At 40.5% G+C, this 19,847-nt stretch overlaps 3 protein-coding genes across 7 annotated transcripts in view; 2 read left to right on the forward strand and 1 right to left on the reverse strand.

The window, feature by feature from the left end:
* On the forward strand, nt 1-10,644 carry LOC310676513 (leukemia NUP98 fusion partner 1-like; the record flags this gene model as incomplete). Of its 3 annotated transcripts, none has more annotated exons than XM_083438506.1 (4): nt 1-123; nt 2,666-2,923; nt 8,982-9,233; nt 9,623-10,644. In XM_083438506.1, the coding sequence occupies 3 exons, from the start codon at nt 2,780-2,782 to the stop codon at nt 9,773-9,775; spliced, it is 549 nt and encodes a 182-aa protein (XP_083294632.1). In that variant the 3' UTR covers nt 9,776-10,644. The 3 variants fall into 3 exon arrangements, with proteins under 3 accessions (XP_083294632.1, XP_083294633.1, XP_083294631.1); XM_083438505.1 differs by lacking the exon at nt 1-123 and adding an exon at nt 1,637-1,832; XM_083438507.1 differs by lacking the exon at nt 2,666-2,923 and having other exon boundaries at nt 49-123.
* Nucleotides 1-14,269, reverse strand: part of TOMM70 (translocase of outer mitochondrial membrane 70) — a gene marked incomplete at its 5' end in the record, with an annotated part of 38,067 nt that extends 23,798 nt beyond the window's left edge. For 2 of the 3 annotated variants that reach the window (XM_083438370.1, XM_083438368.1), the window contains 3 exons: nt 1,308-1,637; nt 12,331-12,548; nt 14,155-14,269. In XM_083438370.1, coding sequence (XP_083294496.1) covers nt 1,308-1,637; nt 12,331-12,375 — 375 coding nt within the window. The remainder of the gene's footprint in view (nt 1-1,307; nt 1,638-12,330; nt 12,549-14,154) is intronic. The other variant, XM_083438369.1, reaches the window with a different exon arrangement.
* The window catches only part of LOC310676522 (leukemia NUP98 fusion partner 1-like), a 27,731-nt gene continuing 10,684 nt past the window's right edge, over nt 2,801-19,847 (forward strand). The window contains exon 1 of the mRNA XM_083438530.1: nt 2,801-2,931. The gene's annotated coding sequence lies outside the window, so the exon portion shown is untranslated. The remainder of the gene's footprint in view (nt 2,932-19,847) is intronic.

Consider the following 19,847-nt stretch of genomic DNA (forward strand, 5'->3'; position numbering starts at 1 on the left):
CTTCCCATTACCAGCAAGTCCTAGGCTACAGCGCCACCTGCTGGCCGGATGGAGCCGGCGCAGACACGGCGGAGGCGAAGGAAGGAGGGACAGCCGTCTGTCCACCCGCTGGCGGGAAGCGGTGTAAGCGGAGAATGCAGAATCGTAGAATTACAGAGTTGGAAGGGACCCTAAGAATCATCTAGTTCAACTGCTTGCAATGCAGGACTGTGCAGTCACGCAAGGGAATGTTACTGAAATTTAATTTCGTGCAGGGATGAAAAAAATGTACATCCTGCTAACACGTGACATATCTTAGACGTGTATGTATGTATATCTATAAACACATACGTATATATGCAAAACATATAAATGCGAACATTTTTTACAATTATGAAATAAAATCACATCAACAAACACCTCATTCAGACAATAAAATAATGAATATTTGTGGGGATCACATCAGCAACCTCTACTCCCATCAAATATACTCTAGTATGAAAACAGCCTATAATGGTGCATGGAAAACTGCACAATCACATACCCACTCCCTACCCAGTAGGGTTGGATCTTGGCAACTGGTGAGTACAGTGGTACCTCGAGTCACAAACACTTCAGGTTACAAACACTTCGGGTTACAGGCTCTGCTAAGCCGAAAGTAGTACCTTGGATTAAGAACTTTACCTCAGGATGAGAAGAGAAATCACGCGGCGGTGTGGTGGCAGCAGGAGGCCCCATTAGCTAAAGTCCCTCAGGTTAAGAAAGGTTTTGGGTTAAGAACAGACCTCCGGAACAAATTAAGTTTGTAACCAGAGGTACCACTGTACAAGCTAAGAACTTCAAAAGAAGGCTACAACATGAAATTACTGAATTGCAGTTCATCAAGAGGTTCAATGCTCTCCTTTGTGGATTGAGTGGTGGGAAGTGTTAACTGGTGTACTAATGCCAGGGTGTTTGTGCTGACAACTTATTTTACTTTGTGAAGGAACTGGGAACTGTACTCCTCACAGAGCACCCTTGACAAACTACAGTTCTCAGGATTCTCGGGGTGGGGGTGGTTGCATATGGTATGCAACAGCCTTATAGTTGTTTATATTATCTGACCTTAGGAAATATATTTAAATGTGCAGTGAATCCTATACTTACTATAAAAGCTACTTCTTTTCTTTCTAATTTTACTGTTGGTCTCCCACAGCATTCAAACTTCTACTTTTTGCTTGGAGATGACAAATTTGTAAAAATATTTGTCTGGTGATGCTGAATTGTCTGGTAGACCCACCAGAACAAGACAACTAAGTGACTGTTTTAAGTCCAACATGGCTGCTCACCTGCAAACAAAATGCTTCCTGTGTTGCTTCCGCTTGTTTGACTGCAGCATTTAGTGGAGGGAGCACATTGCATTTTCCTCCCATTTTCTTGCCTGCAGAATGCAGTGGAGGAAGAAAAACAGGATTTGTCATTGCGGAAGAAGATGGAGCATGCTTGTTTGAACCTCTAGTTGGATGAGAAGGAGTTGTGGTCGACAAGGGTGCTGGTGCTTGTCTGGCTGATGTTTTCACTGGTGGGAGATGCACACTGAACATTGATGGTGGCTTTGCTGTTGGTCTTAATGGTGGAAGAGTAAAATCTGCCATTGCATACACTTCTGTGAAGCTCTCCTGAGAAGAAGAAGAGATATCTCTCAGATTTTATTTTACAAAATCTGAATTCACTCTCTAGCCTCCTCCCCAGGAACTTTTTTTACATTATCAACAACTAAAAAGAAATCAGAAAATGTAAAGTATATATGACTGAGATAATAACCATAGCCCTATGGAGAATAAGTCTAATCCTTCTCTTTAAAGCTCACTAAGGTAATAGCCCTTACCATGTCCTGTTGCTATGGGCTTCATAAGTTAATCACCATTAATTAAGACATCCTGTTTCATGTTCATCCTAAACATCCCACCAATTGATTTAATCTGATGGTCTCTTGAGGGAGGAAGCAGTCTGTTATAAATGTGTATGGTTTCTTCACCAGACAGTGTGGTCAGATGAATGTTTTGCATGTTTATGTACTAGACATAGATTTCAAAAGTTTGTGTTTATATTTTTGTTTGTGTTTATATTTTCCACAGGTGGACCACTTTTTCTGCTTTGGAAATATCAATTAGTATACCTGAAACATAATTATAAGAGGAATAAATGTATAAATGCACATACAGTGGCAGATTGGAACCAGTCTTTGGTTGGCACAATGTAGTGTTAGCCAAATTCTAGAATCTTCCTAGGAGAGCCTTTTTGTATAGATGCAATGTGTAATTTGAATATTGGAAGAGAGAACATGTTATTTTGTACAGTCATTTAAGATCTATACTGTGCTAGTTCCTGAACATGGTCAATACATCAATTTTGCTTCCTCAAATTGCAAGCCAGATCTAAATCACAGCCTGAGCCTTGCAGGCATGTTATCATGGAAAGCTCTCCATTGGTATTGACAGCTGGTGCACTCAACAGCAAGACTATGAAGCAGGCGGCCCAGTTCTCTTGTCACCCTGCAGGATGTGTGACATTGGGAATTTCTGTAATGGAAAGGTTAGAAACAAGTAGCAATTGTTAAAATAGATTACCAGGGCTGGGCTTGTACATATATAGACAAGACCAAGGGCAGCGCTGGACTAATATATATTTGTTGGGTTGCTTTTAGGTGGCAGCATTTTCAAAATAGAAGGGACCAATTTCAAATTGCAGCACTATTCCCTCATAGTTGTTTGGCTATAATTCAGCAGTGCTGTTTCACATACATATTTCCCGTCTGTACATGGACTATGAAGAGGATGATGATCTTTCCTTTGCAAAATGGATGAGTAGTTTCTGGGGCCATAGTGTGACTGATGAAAGAGAGAGTAGAGCACACAGGAAGCAGCAGACAAGATCGCTGAGTGAAAGGAGAGCCTCTCTTCCGGTAAGACCGTAAGTAGAGAATGTGAAGAGAAAGCCAAAAAAATAGGAGAGAAAGGATCATGCCCTGTGGTTGTGTAATTCAGACCTATGGTTGAATTATTGGATGGTGGTTTTATTTATTTTTTAAAAATCCAATACATAGCAAGATGTGAATCCTAAATGCTTTTCAGCATCCATGTCAATACAGTAAATTTCCACAACCAGAGCTAATAAATAAAATATAAATGAAAATATTGTAGAACTCAAGCATGAGAATTGTTCAGGATGAAAAAAATGTTTTTATCCCATAAGATCTTGAGTCAAATTTGCACGGCCAGAATTAATGGACACGTTTTGTTTGTATGTATGAATCTGAGCTGATGGAAGAAAAGTCAGTATGAAGTTTGTTGTGAAAATACCCTGGTTTCTCTTCAGATCATATAAATATTTTGTCTTTTACTAATGAAGTTCACTGTGAAATAGGAGGGTGCCTTAAGTTCCACTCTGGCTGTGTTAGTTACTGTATTTTTAAATTTTGTTTATTTATTTGAAAGTTCAGAGTCTGCACAGAATCAGTGAGGAGCTGGGAAATTTCCCATAGCACATGGCTACATGAATTGCTCTAAAACAAGATCATCAAACACAGTCCCTTGTCTATGTTTCCATAAGCATACCATCCCTTGCATGTAAAAGATCCTTGCAAGAGGGGCAGAGGAAGTTTTACCCCCCCATCCTTATAAATCTCCCCACAAGCCCCAACTAATTTAGTTTCAGTTGGATCAGAACTCTTTAATAGGTTAAAGAATCCTGAACTAGAGTAGGAGAGATTTGGATGGGAAGAGGTGTGTCTCACAGCATGCATCTTCTGACCACAAGCCACTCTCCCTTCTGTTTATCTTTTTCTCATCTGACCTTGAAATAACCTCAGCATTCCCCAGATCCCGGAAGGCAATGAATACGCTCAGTCTCCATCAGGCTTTTTTTTTTGCAGAGAGGGGATGGAGGTTGTTTTGGTTTTTTGTTTTAATTAAGAATATGTTTCTGTATACCAGCAGAGTCCTTTGGGTATACAAAACCTTTGGCTTTCTCTGTGGGTGGTCCAGTTCCACTGCCTTTCCGATAGTCATGGGATCTCCAAGTTCATATTACCATATACAAGTGCAACAAAACGTTATGATGTATCTCTGCCTCCTAACAGAGTTCCTGTTCAGGGTGTGCATCAGCCAGCTATGGCCTTCCCTAGGACATCCCATTCCATTCCACGCACACCTTCGTTTTCTATTGTTCTTTTCCAATCGATGCTCAACATTCTGTGGCTAGTGAGCAAGCTCACTGGGGCTTTTTGTGGCTTTTGGTCCCTCAGACTTAATTAAAAAAAAAATGGGTTGTAGTTAGAATTCCTTCAAGCATGGTGATACCCCCACCCCTGTTTCATACTGTTTTGGCTCCTGTTTGAGGGTGATGGTGTCTGAGAATCATTAGGGAAAAGGTTAATAAGTTAATTAGCAAATTTACGAAATGATTAATAGTCAATTAAATTTGAAAATAGACAATGACTAGCTAAAATAAACACTTTGTGAACTTATCAAAGCATGTTTCCCCAAGTTGTTGCATTCACCTAACTTCACTAAGGAGCAACACAAACTTTTGGATTCGTAAAAAGTGTGATGAGATGTGAATCACCGGGGGAACACAGAGTTTTGAATCTGTTCCAACATGTGCCCAATTGACAGTTCACCATTCTATCCACTATCCATCCCACTTTTTCTATCTAATAGGAAGATTCCAGATAAATTCAGTACTGTGCTAGGGTACTTGGTATTTTCCATCTGGGGAGAACAGGGCAAGAAGAATGTGTGCATGTAAGAGTATTGAAGTCCACATAGGTTCACTTTTTGTGAGCAAAATTCCCGTCGGCTCTAAATTCTTGCTGAACAAATCCCAAAATTGTCACTAAAACAAATGATGTTCTACAAAGCTGTGCTTAAATTGCTAATGCAAAAGGTTAGGGAACAATTATATCTGTTGGTTTATTTTTAATGCATACAATGTCCATGTGTGTGTGTGTGAGTGACTGAGAGAGAGAGAATGTAATTCATCTAATTTACATCAAGAGTGACTACTAAAAAATGATATACAAATGCTTAAGGTATGTCATACTTAAAAATAATTCTGACACTTATTATTTTTGAACATTTTAAAATATATTCATTACTCTTGTAAAAACCCAGCACCTGTGTCACCTTTTATGAGGAAAGGCAGTAGGGCATTTTTCAGTTCCAGTTTTTACACTATAGCCCTATAACACTGCTACGGCATTATTTGTCAGCTAAGAACAGTATTAAAATTCAGCACTTAATATAGCAATATATTATGAAGCAATGCTCTTCCCCATGGCCAAAATCCTTATACAATGACTACTAAAAGTAAATATCAGCAAAGATCTCTTGCTACATTAATTGAAAGCTTCTTGTTTGCTCTTTCTGTCCCTTTTTATTGCTTCCAGATGAGCATGGCAACAAAATTATTGATGAAGAACCTGTTAATTGCCTCTTGATTGGCCTCTCTTAATTGCTGGCCTCTAAAGAAGGCTTTAATAACTAATTTCATCCCATTTTTAGAATGTTATTTTTATATAGAAGCATAAATAAATCTACCATATATACAAATGAAAAGTTCACTGCCATGGTTAACAGGAAGCATTAAAAGAGCAGAACATATAAATTGGAAGGTTTTAATTAAAGGTGCATGAGTCCTAATAAGCTTCAATAGCACTTTTTCAGTCATCACTGAATAAACTTCAAAATCCTCAAATCGAAAATGGAGGACAAAACAGACAACACTATAATGTACATATTTGTTCATGTGATTGTCTGGATTTTCCATAAGTGCGTAACAAATGATAACAATTCTAGAGTAAAGTAAATATGAAAACAACCCATTATATATGCAGTCCACTACTTTTTTCCTAGCCACAACCAACCAGATATCTCTGGGAGCTTACAAAATGGACATAAATGTCCCTAACATCAATTGTTCAGAGGTATACGTAATCTGAACATGGAAGTTTTATTTAGCTAGTGTGTCCAACATCTATAAATGCATCCTCCATGATTTTTAAAATCCTTTTTAAAGACCAGCGCTACAGCCTGTGGTATTTAATTGTCATACTAAAAGTCTTTCATAGGATCAGTAGAACAGCAAGGAGGGAAATGGGCCTCTCTTTACACCCACATTGTACTCTAATAACTAGATTATCTATTCTGTGAGATTACAGCCTCTTACTCTCTTTGGTTTTAGTTATAAATAATTCAGTTAAAGTTACTTGTCCATATCTGTAGTACCTTCTTTAAAATTATAACTTGCCTTTAAAACATCAGAAGATCTAGAATCTTTCAATTAACTCATTTACAGCCCATTTCCTAAAGCAGTGCTTCTATGATCAGATCAATATTCACTGCATACTCACAGTGGGAACAATTCACTAAAAGCTTGCGATAGGAAATCATGTTCTTTGAATGGCTTTCCAGATACAGATACATGCATATAATTCCCACTTCATTATATCAGATAACCTCTCAAGTTGTTGGAAGTTTCTGTATTTCCTCATCCCCCCCCCAAGCAAAATGGAATTTCCTGTGATTCCCTACAAACCATTGGTGATGGTTTGATTAGTGGCTTTGACTCCTATATGCATGCTCTCCTAAAGTTGGGGCTTCCTGATGCCAGATTAGAAAAGGGAAGTTAAAAACAGCTTGTATGATTAACATGATTAATTCTGTACTCCCCAGTCTCTGCTGTGTAACAGCAGGATCTTGGGTTTTTCTCTCTCAGTAGCATGAAACGAATAGGAAGGTACAATAAGGCAAGCACTGCTCTTTGGTGTCTCGTCACCACTACACAGTGGGCCCAAATTAAGGAAGGAGTTGTGAAAATCCACCAACAGCATACAAATCAATATGGCTAACCTGATCCGAAACACACCCACACCTACACCCCTCTCACACATGAAAACAAAGATCACCACAGCCAATCATAAAAAACAACCACACCTTAGGCCAACCCCAACCTTTCTCACCACCAAAGGAACACAACTGAATAGCAGAGAACCTGTACAAGCGACGCTGACACAAAACCCCACATATATTAAGTATAATAGAAACATCGCCACCCAACCCCAACCCCACTCACCTTCCCCCCCTCCACATCTTTCCCCCTCTTCTTCCTAATGTCTCAACAAATGAAACTGGTCTGTAAAAAATGTTACTTGGAGAAAAAGAGAGAGCCATTGCACATACTTTTGTAAACCAAGAAAATCTTTAAATAAATAAATAGAGGAATGAGTTTATTAAAGCTAAGGCTGGGGTTACAAACAGGTTTTGGAAAACACAAAGGGCTCTTCAATCTAGTTTTTGAATATTCATCCTGATTTGCTTGCACAGAGCTTATGTGGAAATTAAATTATATCAACTATTTATTGAACATGTGTTCTGATCTTTTTATATGGTAAAGTTATACAACACTGAGCATTCATCCTGATTTGCTTGTGGAGTGCTTATACCCCTTCCTGCTATTCATTCCACACTTTTGGGTGCATTTGTCTTTCACTTTCCTTATTGCAAGAAGTCCATTTCTTTGGGAAGTTTTCATAGCTGACAGTGAGCTTACATCTATACTATATTACCCACATTTGGACAGCTCCTATGAATTCCCAATGCAGCAGCTACTGAAGGACCAACCTAACCTCGCAGTAAGAGCTTTGTATCATTATCACAGAATGCTTTCTATCTGAATTGTTCTCATATTTTACCTGAACAACCTGAGAACTTTAGTATTAACTGTTGGAGGTTTTAAATCAATAAATAATGACTTTTTAAAAGATGAATGTCATTGTATTCAGCTGTCACATGAAAACTATCCTTTTTCTCAAGCCTTTTAATCAAGTGTACTTACAGAACCAGATATAAAAACATTAGGAGAGAAAATACATATGGGAGGTAAATATTACAAACTACAATGTTGCTCCTAGCCAGAAGTCCAAGACATCTGACAAAAATCCTGGCAGGAAATTCCTGTGGAAAGGCTTTCATTTGAATCCAATAGCTGGATGGCTGCAATAATCCATGAAAAAGGTACTTAAGGAAATACTTCCAGTCAGTTATCAGTCTATGGGCTCATCTGTGCTGTACTTTTGAAGCAATATTATACCACTTCCTCCAAAGAAGCCCAGGAACTGTTGTTTGTTAAGGCTGCTGAGAGGTGTCAGTAGATCCCTATTTCCCTCAGAGAGCTACAGTTCCCAGAAATCCCTGGGAAAAGGGATTGACTGTAAAACCACTCTGATGATACCACTCTCAATTTATAGTACAGATGAGGCCTAAAGAGTTTTTCCCAATCTAACATCTGAAGAACAACCAACCTCAAAGCATGCTTGAACACTGGGTAAGAAAGTAGCTGATTCCAGGTCCTTGGAAAATGAGTCCATTTCCACTCTGGCACAATACTGGTATGACTAAAGGTTGCAACCCTATATCTACTTACTTGGGAGTAGAACTCATTATATTATAGGATTGTGCTGTAAACCATTAGAAAGGGGATTTGGTTATCAGCATTTAACATTGCCACTAGATTTCTAAAAAAAAACCATGGCTACCTCCTAATTACCTAGAAGCAACCAAGCAGGAATAATGCTGAAAAATAAAGATAAATGGCTGGTGCGGGGAGGGCAGTTACTTTCATTTTTTGGACTCAGTGCGTGTCAATAAAAATATCTTCCTTACACATAACAAATGAAATGATAAATAATATACATTTATCATTTATTTCATTTTGTTAAGGCGGGTGACTAAAAACCGTGTTCATAAGGAAAGTATTATTTTGACTGCCCCACAATATGTAGCAACAGCCAGAGATCTACATCTCTTCAAGAATGTAGACATGGGATTTAAAACACACACACACACACACACGTGTGTGACTTCATATCATGGATGAAATAGAGTAATGAAACCTATTTTGTGTCAAATTTCTGCATAAAGGTTATTTTTATTTTTATTGCATAATGATTCTTTTTTTTACAGGCCAAGCTTTCTTCCATTCATATGACAAGGCTTCATGGTTCTACCAAGATCCCATCCTCAGGCCACCTAAAAGAATTGCAAGAAGATCAAGATACAGAATGCCATTGTCATATGAAGGCAAGCAAAAAATCCTCAAATGGTAATTCTTCCCAAGGGACAAGTGGACCAAACAGTAGATCAAACTCCATACAGGAATTTTCAGAATCCTTTGAGCAGCAGCTGCATTTCAAAAACAAGCGCTCAGTTTCTTTGGTAAGTGCAACCATTTGCATATGCTAATCTAATTGAACAATGTGTTTAACTTTACGTAATTTATACTTTTCAAGTGGCAAAGTGGAACGGATATAAAAAATGCTTAGCCCAACCAGCACCACTTCCACTTTCATATCAATATGGAATAATTAGTTGGTCCGGGTCAACCATGATATCAGCTAGATTTGAATGGCTTCTCCAGCTATCTTGAACTATTTTACTCAGCTGTTTGACAATGTGGTTCTGTTTCTTTAAAGGTACCTATATTATATTTAAACTTATAGTAAATCAATATGAAAAATATTTAATAATTGGAACATTAACTCAGTTACCATATTCGTGCCATAGACATATTATTAAATTAATTTTCAGTGCTCTGTTTCTTTCAGGAACCTGAAGGGATGAAAGAGAGGAGAGAAAGAGAAAAACTGCATATTCCCAAGAGCAGGTCTCGTAAGAAAGCGGGAGAAAAGAAGGAGCCAAAGAGAGAGCAAGGTGAAGGAGAACACAACACGGAATTTGCAGCAGGGAAACATAGTTAATAATTTCCATGATGCCCAGGAATAAAGAGGAAATGTGTTTGCATCCATTAGGATAGACTGACTTTTTAAAGAAATGATGGTATAAAATAGATTCTGACACTTAGTTTTTATTCCCTAAGTGTTATATAAGTAGAACAAAGCATAAATGTTAAAATTAAAATACTTTGTATTCCTTTGAAGCTGTTTGTATAGACTTGTTAAAAAAAAACTACATTCAATCAGAAACATTTATCTAACCAACATGAGCAATCAATTGTCAGACAACCATTCAATGTGTTAATTTGCAAACACAAATATAAATATGAAAGGCTTGTGCTAAGCCTTTGAAGATGGTTTTTGTTAAGGCTGGAAGCTGAGCAAATATTCAGCAGTAGGTTCATGAAAGAGGAAGAATCATCCATGCATACTGACTACTGACTTCTGCTGCATGATTTTAAGTTTCATAGATAACAATACAGTGGTACCTCGGAAGTCGAATGGAATCCGTTCTGGAAGTCCGTTTGACTTCCAAAACATTTGGAAACCAAGGCACAGCTTCCAATTGGCTGCAAGAAGCTCCTGCAGCCAATCGAAAGACACATCGGACATTTGGGTTCCAAAGAACGTTCACAAACCAGAACACTCACTTCTGGGTTTGCGGCATTCGGGAGCCAAAACGTTTGACTCACAAGGCGTTCAGAATCCAAAGTACAACTGTATTGTAAACACCTGTATATAGTCATGTACTGTATGAAAACAAATTGGGAGTTACTCTGTGTTCCATGTCAAACCTTGTTTTTTCTGTTTGTATAAAAGTACGGACCAAACATGTTTTAAATATTCACCCAAAACAAATGTATAAATTAAATTGCTTTGTATGTTTAAAATTCTATATAAAGGGAACCAAAACTATACTGAAGCTATCTAAAGTCTAAAAACACAACCTCTTGTTGGGTCACCTGTTACACTTCTTTTATTTCTTCCACATCTCTGCTGCCTCATTTCTTCTTTTTCTACCACATTCTCATACCCCTCTCCTAGAACAAACATATGTTTCCAGTGCTATTCTCCTGTCTAGCCTATCACATTATGGTACCCCTTCCCAACAGTCAGTGGCACTTTCCAGAATTCATATTACTTTTAAATTCTAAACTATTTTTTTTATATAAATCGCCCAATGGGCTTGGGTCAAGGAGTAGTCTATGAAGCAGGAGTTGGGAATCTATTTCAGCCCAGGGGCTATATTCCCTTCTAAGCAACATGCCATAGGCCATACACCACTGGGTAGTTGTGGCTAGAGGCAAAAGTGGTTGCAGTAGTGAATATAAAGTTAGCCTTTGTACTGTAGGTTAGCATTTGCGCGCACTCAACACACCCTACTCTATCCTCTATTCAGACAAGCTCTATCCCCTTAACCATTTTGCTTGTTCTTTTCTGAACCTTTACCAGCTCTATCCTGTAATATCCTTTTTGAGGTGTGACAACTAGAACTGTACACATTTTTGTTTAATGCCATGATATTGGCAGTTTTATTTTCGGTTCCTTTCTTGACAATCCCTTGCATGGAATTCAGCTTTTTCACAGCTGCTGAGCACTGGCATCTTCATCGTTCAGCCTGGACACTGAGGTCCAGCTCCGAGGACCTTCTGGCGGTTCCCTCCCTGTGAGAAGTGAGGTTACAGGGAACCAGGTACAGAGCTAGGATTAAGGGGATGGAGCGACTCCTTTATGAGGAAAGTTTGCAGCAACTGAGACTTTTTAGTTTAGAGAAAAGGCAAGTGAGAGGTGACATGATATAAATTTATAAAACTATGCATGGCATGAAGAAAGTGGAGAAATTATTTTTTGCTCCCTCTCTCAGAACACTAGAACCTCTAGACATCTCATGAGGTTCATGGTTCTGTGTTGGGTCTGCTGTGCACCTAGGTGCCCTCATACTATGCAGAGAAGTACTTTTCTGAAGAGAAAATCATAGAATCATGGAATCTAAGAGTTGGAAGACAGTGCCCAGGGTCATCTAGTCCAACCCCCTGCAATGCAGGAATCTCAGCTAAAGCATCCAAGACAGATCAACCATCCAACCTCTGCTTTAAAACCTCCAGAGAAGGAGAGTTCACCACCTCTCATGGGAGTCTGTTCCACTGCCAAACAGTTCTTACTGTCAGAAAGTTTCCCCACATGTTTAGTCAGAATCTCCTTTCTTGTAACTCGAAGCCATTGGTACGAGTCCTCCTCTCCAGAACAGCAGAAAACAAGCATGTTCTTTCTTCCATGTGACAGCCCTTAAGTCTGGGAACTGTGTACACACATCTGAGCAGCTCTGCTCAATAACAAAGACTAGTTCAGAGCAACATAAATATCCTGGAGGAGAGATAGTATGTCAACGTCTTCTTTGTAAAGTACTGTATAAACTCTAAACAAAAGTTTTAAGAGGACCAATACAGCACCTGTGTCTGGCTATTTGTCATACAGCAACAATAAATCTCTTTCAAAGACAGCATATTTTTATGTTGTTAGTACATCTTCAGAAATAATTTGTGCCATTTAACAGAAAGCAATCCCCCGCCCACACCTACCTGGGATTCAATTTTGTGTATCTGCTGCTTAGTAGGTTTCTCCATTGTTCCTTAGAGGGGAGTGCATTGGTGTTTTGACTTGCCAATCACACAGATGTTCAGTAGAAGTCAGATTTTCCTCCACCACCATTTGCAGAAAATCTTCATTGCTCTTTATTCATTGTTCATGATGTCCTTTCGTTTAAGGGCTAAGCAAAACAGGGAGGTTGGGGAGAAAACTGAAAAGGTAGTTATTTTCAGAATGGCTTCCTTCCAAAAATGCAAACATAAACAACCACAGCCACTAAAAATATATTTCTGAAAAAGATAGATATGTAATGTTTGGTAGATGATCAAGTGTTGCTTATGGTAAGCCATTTAACAAAAGCAGGAGACAAGAATACTGTAATGCAAAATCTTTATATAATGAATGTAATTTAATTAATGGTTCTTAATTTATTTCAACATGATCTTTCAAAAGCATTTGGTCAATACAGCAATGAACATTACATCTATACTAAGGATTAAATCAAATAAATAGTGGATTTATGATCCACTTTTTGACTCGCATCCAAAGTCCACACAAAGTCTACAAGCAAACTATCCTGGAATGAGCTTTCTCACTGGATGGTTTGGTTAGGAGTGGTAAGGAAGACTTTATCACACATCAGGTGCATACGTGTGACAAATGCATAGTAGATGTGTGGCAAACACATAGTAAAGTCTGTATTAATCTCATCTGTACCTAAGCCAATGATGTCCCTAATTATTTTGGAAAGCATGAAATCTCCAATGTATGGTATATCCATTTTTTAAAAAGAAAAGTTTGCAAAATTCATGTTCAAAGAGAAAAACAATCACTTTATCATTTTAATTGTCTGGCTCATGGTGTCATGACATGATGTTAATGAATTCATAATTAGTCATTAATCAAACATCAGAACTCAAAGCTGCATAAGTTGTGTGTACTAAACATTACTTGGCAAACGACAGCAAGGAGTATGTTCCATTTTAACGTTTCTTCTCCCAGGTCTTTGCCTAATTAAACAATCTATGGCCTTTTAAACTGGGGGAGGGGTGTATTGTTTCATTTGTTACTATTTGTTACTATTATATATTTTTGTGTTTTTATATTGTTAACTGCCTTGTGATCCTTGGGAGAAAAGATTTTGCCTGGTCCCTAAATATATGTAATAAATGCACCTGGTGAGCCTCCTTTAAGATAACCAAAAGATGGTTGGTTGGTCTTTAATACATTTCCAGAAGGCAGGACCTAATTTTGAAGAATTTCTTGAGTGACTAATAATATATGTCAAAAAATTACTTACACTGCTGGGCATTTTTAGACCTTACAACCTACTGGGTATCAAGCAGTGTATCTTTGTAGACCAGGAGAAGGAAACGCTTTGCCACACTATGTTCAACTTTGTAATCTCCATATTTCAATGGGAAATAAATTGAGCTCCACTCTATTAAATTGTAAGCCACAATAATAATTCAGAAGACAGGTTGGTTCCTGAAAAATATCCAAAACTTATTCATGAAGAAGCCTATGTATGTCAAGCGACCTGATGAACCCAGAAATAGAACTGAGAAACTTTCTCTGGTCTTTTGCAATGAAAAGAATTCTCACAGTTTATCTTCAAATAACGACTGAATCATGTTACTTGTTTTTTACCTTGAGGTTTTCAGCTGATGAAACAGTTTCAGTGTATATTTTGTAAGCTCTTTCTGTTTTCAGTGGGATGATTATGGCACATGGTAAGAATTATTTACATTGGTATCTACCTGTGCATTGTCTTAGCCGCATTCACATGCAGAATGTATCTAAATAGATGAGATTACCTTATTATTAAAACAGGTTTTGTCTGAAGTCTCTTTTCTCTGTAAGCCATCCTCATCGTTAAGAGTTGTTGAAACAGCCAAGTTATTGTCACATTTGTGATGAAGATCACAGGAGGCCTGCATCAGCAGAATTATTAACTCAGCAGTGATGTCATCAGACAATGGACTAAGCCCATATCCTCAGTATATAGTCAGAGCAGTAGCAAGCATTTTCAATAGTTTTGGCTCTCCTGCCTCCCCCCAAAAAACCTGGGAGCTGCAGTTGGTTAAGGGTGTGGAGCTATAATTTACAGAGTGGTTTAATGATCAATCCCTCTTCTGAAGGAACTTTGATAACTGTAGCTCTGTGAGGAAATAAGGGTCTCTAAACAACTCTCAGCACCCTTTACAAACCGTAGTGCCCAGGATTCTTTGAGGGAACTATAACTGTTAAATGCGGCAAGATGCTGTTTTAAATGTATAGTGCAGATGCGGCCTAAAATGGCTTTTTTGGTTGGGTACAACAACTAGTGAGGTAGCTTAAGAGGTTGTGGCTGGCCCAAGGTCACCCAGTGAGCTTCATGACTGAGTGGGGATTTGAACCCCGATGTCCCAGGTCCTAGTCTGACACTCTAACCACTACACCATACTGGCTTCCTAGAGTACTTCTGCTATGGGGCAGCTATGTAAATTAAGAAGGTAAAAAAATATGGGGAAAGCCAAATGTCACAGAGAAGGATCTGAAATAATTTTCTTGAAGCTTGGCTTTGTTATATTCTGGATTGTTTTATTTTATGTAAAACAGCTTTTTCTTTAAATATACAGCGGTACCTCGGGTTAAGTACTTAATTTGTTCCGGAGATCTGTTCTTAACTTGAAACTGTTCTTAACCTGAAGCACCACTTTAGCTAATGGGGCCTCCTGCTCCTGCTGTGCCAACGGGGCACGATTTCTGTTCTCATCCTGAAGCAAATTTCTTAACCTGAAGTACTATTTCTGGGTTAGTGGAGTCTGTAACCTGAAGCGTATGTAACCCGAGGTACCACTGTAAAGCAGAATAATAATAATAATAATAATAATAATAATAATAATAATAAATTTGTATAGCTGCGTGCACATACTAAAAGCCCAGTCAATACAGCATGAAACTCTTAATCTCAGGGTCATGGGTTCGAGCCCCACGTTGGGCAAAAATATTTTTGCATTACAGGGGGTTGGACTAGATGACTCTCAATGTCCCTTCCCGCTCATCAATTCTATTTCTAAATTTTGTATGTATTACACACACAGAGAGAGAGAACATACAAAAGAAGATCATACTATGTAGACATAATGTAGTAAATATAAACTATTTTGGAAAAGTGTATTTGGGGAATTCATCTCGGCATTTAGCACTGAAAAGAGACAATACTAAACTAGATACACCAGTGATGTGACTTGGCCCTTCCTACATTCCAATATGCAGGAATAAGGTTAATATCTGGGAATATAGGCAAGTGACTACCAGAGGACCGCAAGTATGTGGGACAGGAGTAATTTATGCAAAGTTGCTCTTTTGGGTTATCTTCCCCTACTGCCCTTTCTAAGTCCGTCCCCCTGTATGCTCTGACAAGCAGGGCCAGTCCTACCATTGGGTAGGGTAACGCAGCTGTCTCAGGCGGCAGAGGCTGTAGGACAGGGAGAGGTGGCAAGCCAGAGCTGCCTGTATGCCCTGCAGCTTACCATGAGCTAGCCTGCTGCCTCAAGTGCAGTGGAGGGCATTTTCCTGTCGCCAGCACTTGAAATAAGATTCAGCTGCCAGACCAGTCAGCTTCTGGAATAGGAGAAGGGTGTCATCTTGTCCTTTACCAGGCAGCAAAATGTCTCGAGCTGGCATTGCTGACAAGGAGTTATTTACTTCCAGGCACTCATCTTTAAAGCTGTAGGTCTGGATCTTCTGCAGCAGATTTCTTACATAACTGCAGATAAGCAACTTTCTGTGACAGAACATGGCCTCCGCTATAGGCAGTCTCTGCTTGTGACCTACAGAATATGGCTCCAGCACACAGTGACATTTATTTCGATTGCCGTGGGATTTTTGAGTCACTCAGAAAGTCATTAAAAGTGAATGTTTTCATGGAGTGCTGAAATGGCAAATGGGCTGCTTGGGAACCAAATCACGATGGACCTCTCTTTTGGCGACATAGTTGATTTTTGTATATACCACCCTTTACTTCACAAAATCAAGGTGATTAAAGAGTGGGATTTTGTCTGCTTTACCAGGACACATTTATGTATGGAGTATGACCAGTTTTGAAGGAAGAGAGTCTAACTTAAAGGAGATATCACCACCACCATCTTTCTGCATGCTAATTCCGATTGAATTCCCCAAGTGTTGTTGCTTAAGTAGCCAAAACAGTATCAAGCAACCAGACATGAGAGCAGCACACCATCATCCTTAGGGCAGTGAAATGTGCAGAAGTACAAAAAACAGTATTTAGAAAAACTCTAAAGGAGGGGGAGGGAAACCCCACAAAGCAGTCCAATGAAGACTATGCTTGACTAGTGAACTGAGAATGCTGGCTGTGAAAAGAAAAAAATCTGGAAAAACTGGATGCACATCACCACTCTCTGAGCACTGAGAGACTCTAGGGGTTCCATCACTTACCCAGGGTTCTGTTTCTTTGGAATGAAAGTCAGCTGAGACTCTGCTGTCTTTTAAGATATTTTATTTGAACACAACCTGAGCATAGGATGGAAGGGCTCACAGCATGAACACCCTCATAGATCTTGCTTTCAGGGAAGCCCCAAAGTCCAGCAAAGAGCAAACACGTCTCTCTCTCTCTCTCTCTCTCTCTCTCTCTCTTCTGCTTTATCTTCTTTCCAGCTCACTGATCACAACTTGGCTATCCTTCTGCATACCAGCCAGATGAGATGGGTGGGGAAAGCCCTCACCCATTTGGCACCCTTGAAAAAGGAACTGGTTTGGCAAGCTTGGTTTTATATACCTCTACGCCCAGAGATGACGGAACCCAAGAATCGAAAGGAACCAGAGTATCACCCAGACTGACCCCACAAGCTTGTGCGCGTGCATGAACACATACACACACACACATACATATATATGAAGGAACCCAACTGTTTTCTTGCTTTCATGTCATCCAGCACCCACCCACCCACTCACTCTAAGCAGTCCCCTGTTTGAAAAGGGCAAACTCTGAAGGCTCCTCCAAGACACAAATAACACATATTGTTCCAGGGACCCATCGGGAGGAGCCATAGCGCAGTGACAGAGCATCTGCTGTGCATGTAGAACATCCCATGTTCAACCTCCAGCATATGCAGGTGGGACTGGGAAAGACCCCCTTTCTGAAACTCTGGTGAGCTGCTGCCAGTCTGTGCAGACAATGCTAAGCTAGACAGACTGCTGGTCTGATGCAGTACAAGGCAGCATCCTATGTTCCCTCTATTTCCAATTTCCAGGAATGAACGTCTCATGCAGCCAAAATTACACCACCTATGCACAAGAGGGAGGTATTGGCACACTTGGTAAAACCATAAGGCCGTACTAGATGCCACTTGCTGTACCTTCCAACTCTAGAATTCTATTATTCTGTGCCAGCGCTGCTGAGGTTTCCTGCTCCCTACCCCCACCAATGTGTGATATCTTAACATTGTAAAATGCCAAACATTTGTTTGCCTATCGTTTGTAGCACACTGATGTTTATCAGATGGCACAGAGATATATGGCTTTCCTGGTTTTCTGTTCCCCGTTTTGCTTTTCTATTCTTTCTCTTTAAAAACGACTCTTTTACAATAAAGAAGAGGAAGAAGAAGTGTGAGGATATACTGCAAACAATAGGCTTACCAGCTGCAATAGGAGAGTCAAGCATACCAATTTCACACAGAAGCACATCATTGCTTACTTCAACTTGCCTGTAAAAACAACTCAGAGGCCATGAAAGAAGGAAGGGTAACAAGAGGAAGATTTAAAGGAACTATTGGAAACTCAAGGCAGTAGAGATATAAGATGATCAGAGCCCCACCGAACTTGAAGCGTAGGAAGTCCCAACAAAAAATTATTATTTGAATATTTGGACTATATGATATGTATTTGTATAATTTGGAATATGTAATGTGCTTTGATTGGATTGTTAAAATGGAAAATTTAATAAAAATTATTTTTTAAAAAAATTCTAATTACAACCAGAAAACAGAAGCCTCTGAGGATGATGGATTCAAGAAGAGAGAAGCGGTCACCCTTTCCCTGTGCTGGAGAATAAGGGCCAATTTTAATGGGGTCTTCTTCCTTTTGGGGCTGTCCAGCTCTGCAAAAACAAAACCTTTTAGTAGTAACTGGAACCAAATACAGTAAAGGAATTGAATTTGCATCTATCAGGCCAGGGAAGTTTGCCAAACGATTGCTGCTTAAAGGGTCCTCCTGAAAAATCCAGAGGGCTGCTCTCTCTCTCTCTCTCTCAATTTCTTAAGACCAGCAGGAGTTCCTACAAAGGAAATAAATGGCTGTTTTTCTGGGACTCCCAAAAGTGCCCACAACGAGGGAGGAGGGAGAGAACATCTTCGCTTGACTCTTGGTAGGAGAGCACCCCTCGTTTTCTCCTCACAAGGCAGTAGTCCTCCGTGATTCCCAGTCGGGCCAGTGGGCGCCAGTTGTGCCCATCTCGCCTGTGGGACAGTCTCTCCCCTTCCCTGCCTTTGGCCACCTCCCCTCGGTGCCACATCACTGCAGCCCCTGAGGCAGTGCCCCTCTTACCCCAGCAGAGGGCGGCTGCAGGGAGGCGGGGAACTCTCTCGCAGACGGACGTCTCCTCCAGCCCATCCGCAGGCGAGAGGGGGTAGAAGGGGCCAATGGGACGCGGCTGGGAGGCGGGCGCGGAGGCGAGAGGGAGAAGGCGCCGGCTTGATTGTCCCAGCGGCGCCACTGGCCCGAAGAGGCGCATCTCTGGGCAGCGGGAGGAGGCGGGATGGGAGCGGGGAGGAGCCGCCGCGCGGGTGCATCTTTCCCGGACGACGATCGCCTCCAGCCTTTCGTAGCTGCTGCTGAGGAGGGATGAGGTCACCCACACGTCCGCATCCCTGAAAGTCGCCGGAGCGCCGCGGGTTAAATGATTCTCAGAAGTTCCCAATTGGGACAATAAGGATCATTTTGCAAAAAAAAGTTGCAAAGAAGCAGACCAAGTTCGGTAAGCCTTAGCCCCTGTATTTGCGTGGTTCTCTCCCCCCCCCTCGCCCCCGTTTCCACAGATTTGAGGGAGTGGATCTCTCCCGTCTGCTCCGGAGTGGATCTCTCTCGTCTGCTCCGGAGTGGATCTCTACCATCTGCTCCGGAGTGGATCTCCCGTCTGCTCCGGAGTGGATCTCTCCCGTCTGCTCCGGAGTGGATCTCTCTCGTCTGCTCCGGAGTGGATCTCTACCATCTGCTCCGAAGTGGATCTCCCGTCTGCTCCGGAGTGGATCTCTCCCGTCTGCTCGCTGCCCGATCCTGAGCACGTTCACGCCGCAAAAGTCTCCTTTCCTGAGTTTAGCGCTACTCGGGCAGTTCTGCGCTTACCTGGGAATAACTGGATTCCCATGGAGTTCTGAGTAGGGAAAGCATTTATATGTGATTTGCAGCGACGTCGACGCACGTCTTTGAGCATCTCTCGCTGGAAACTTTCCGCTCAAGCCTTTCTCACATTCTAGCGGGACGTTCTTTTGCGCAAGTCCCGTCGAAA

This window comes from Podarcis tiliguerta, assembly GCF_965153285.1.
Source record: "Podarcis tiliguerta genome assembly, chromosome: 4".
NCBI lineage: Eukaryota > Metazoa > Chordata > Lepidosauria > Squamata > Lacertidae > Podarcis > Podarcis tiliguerta.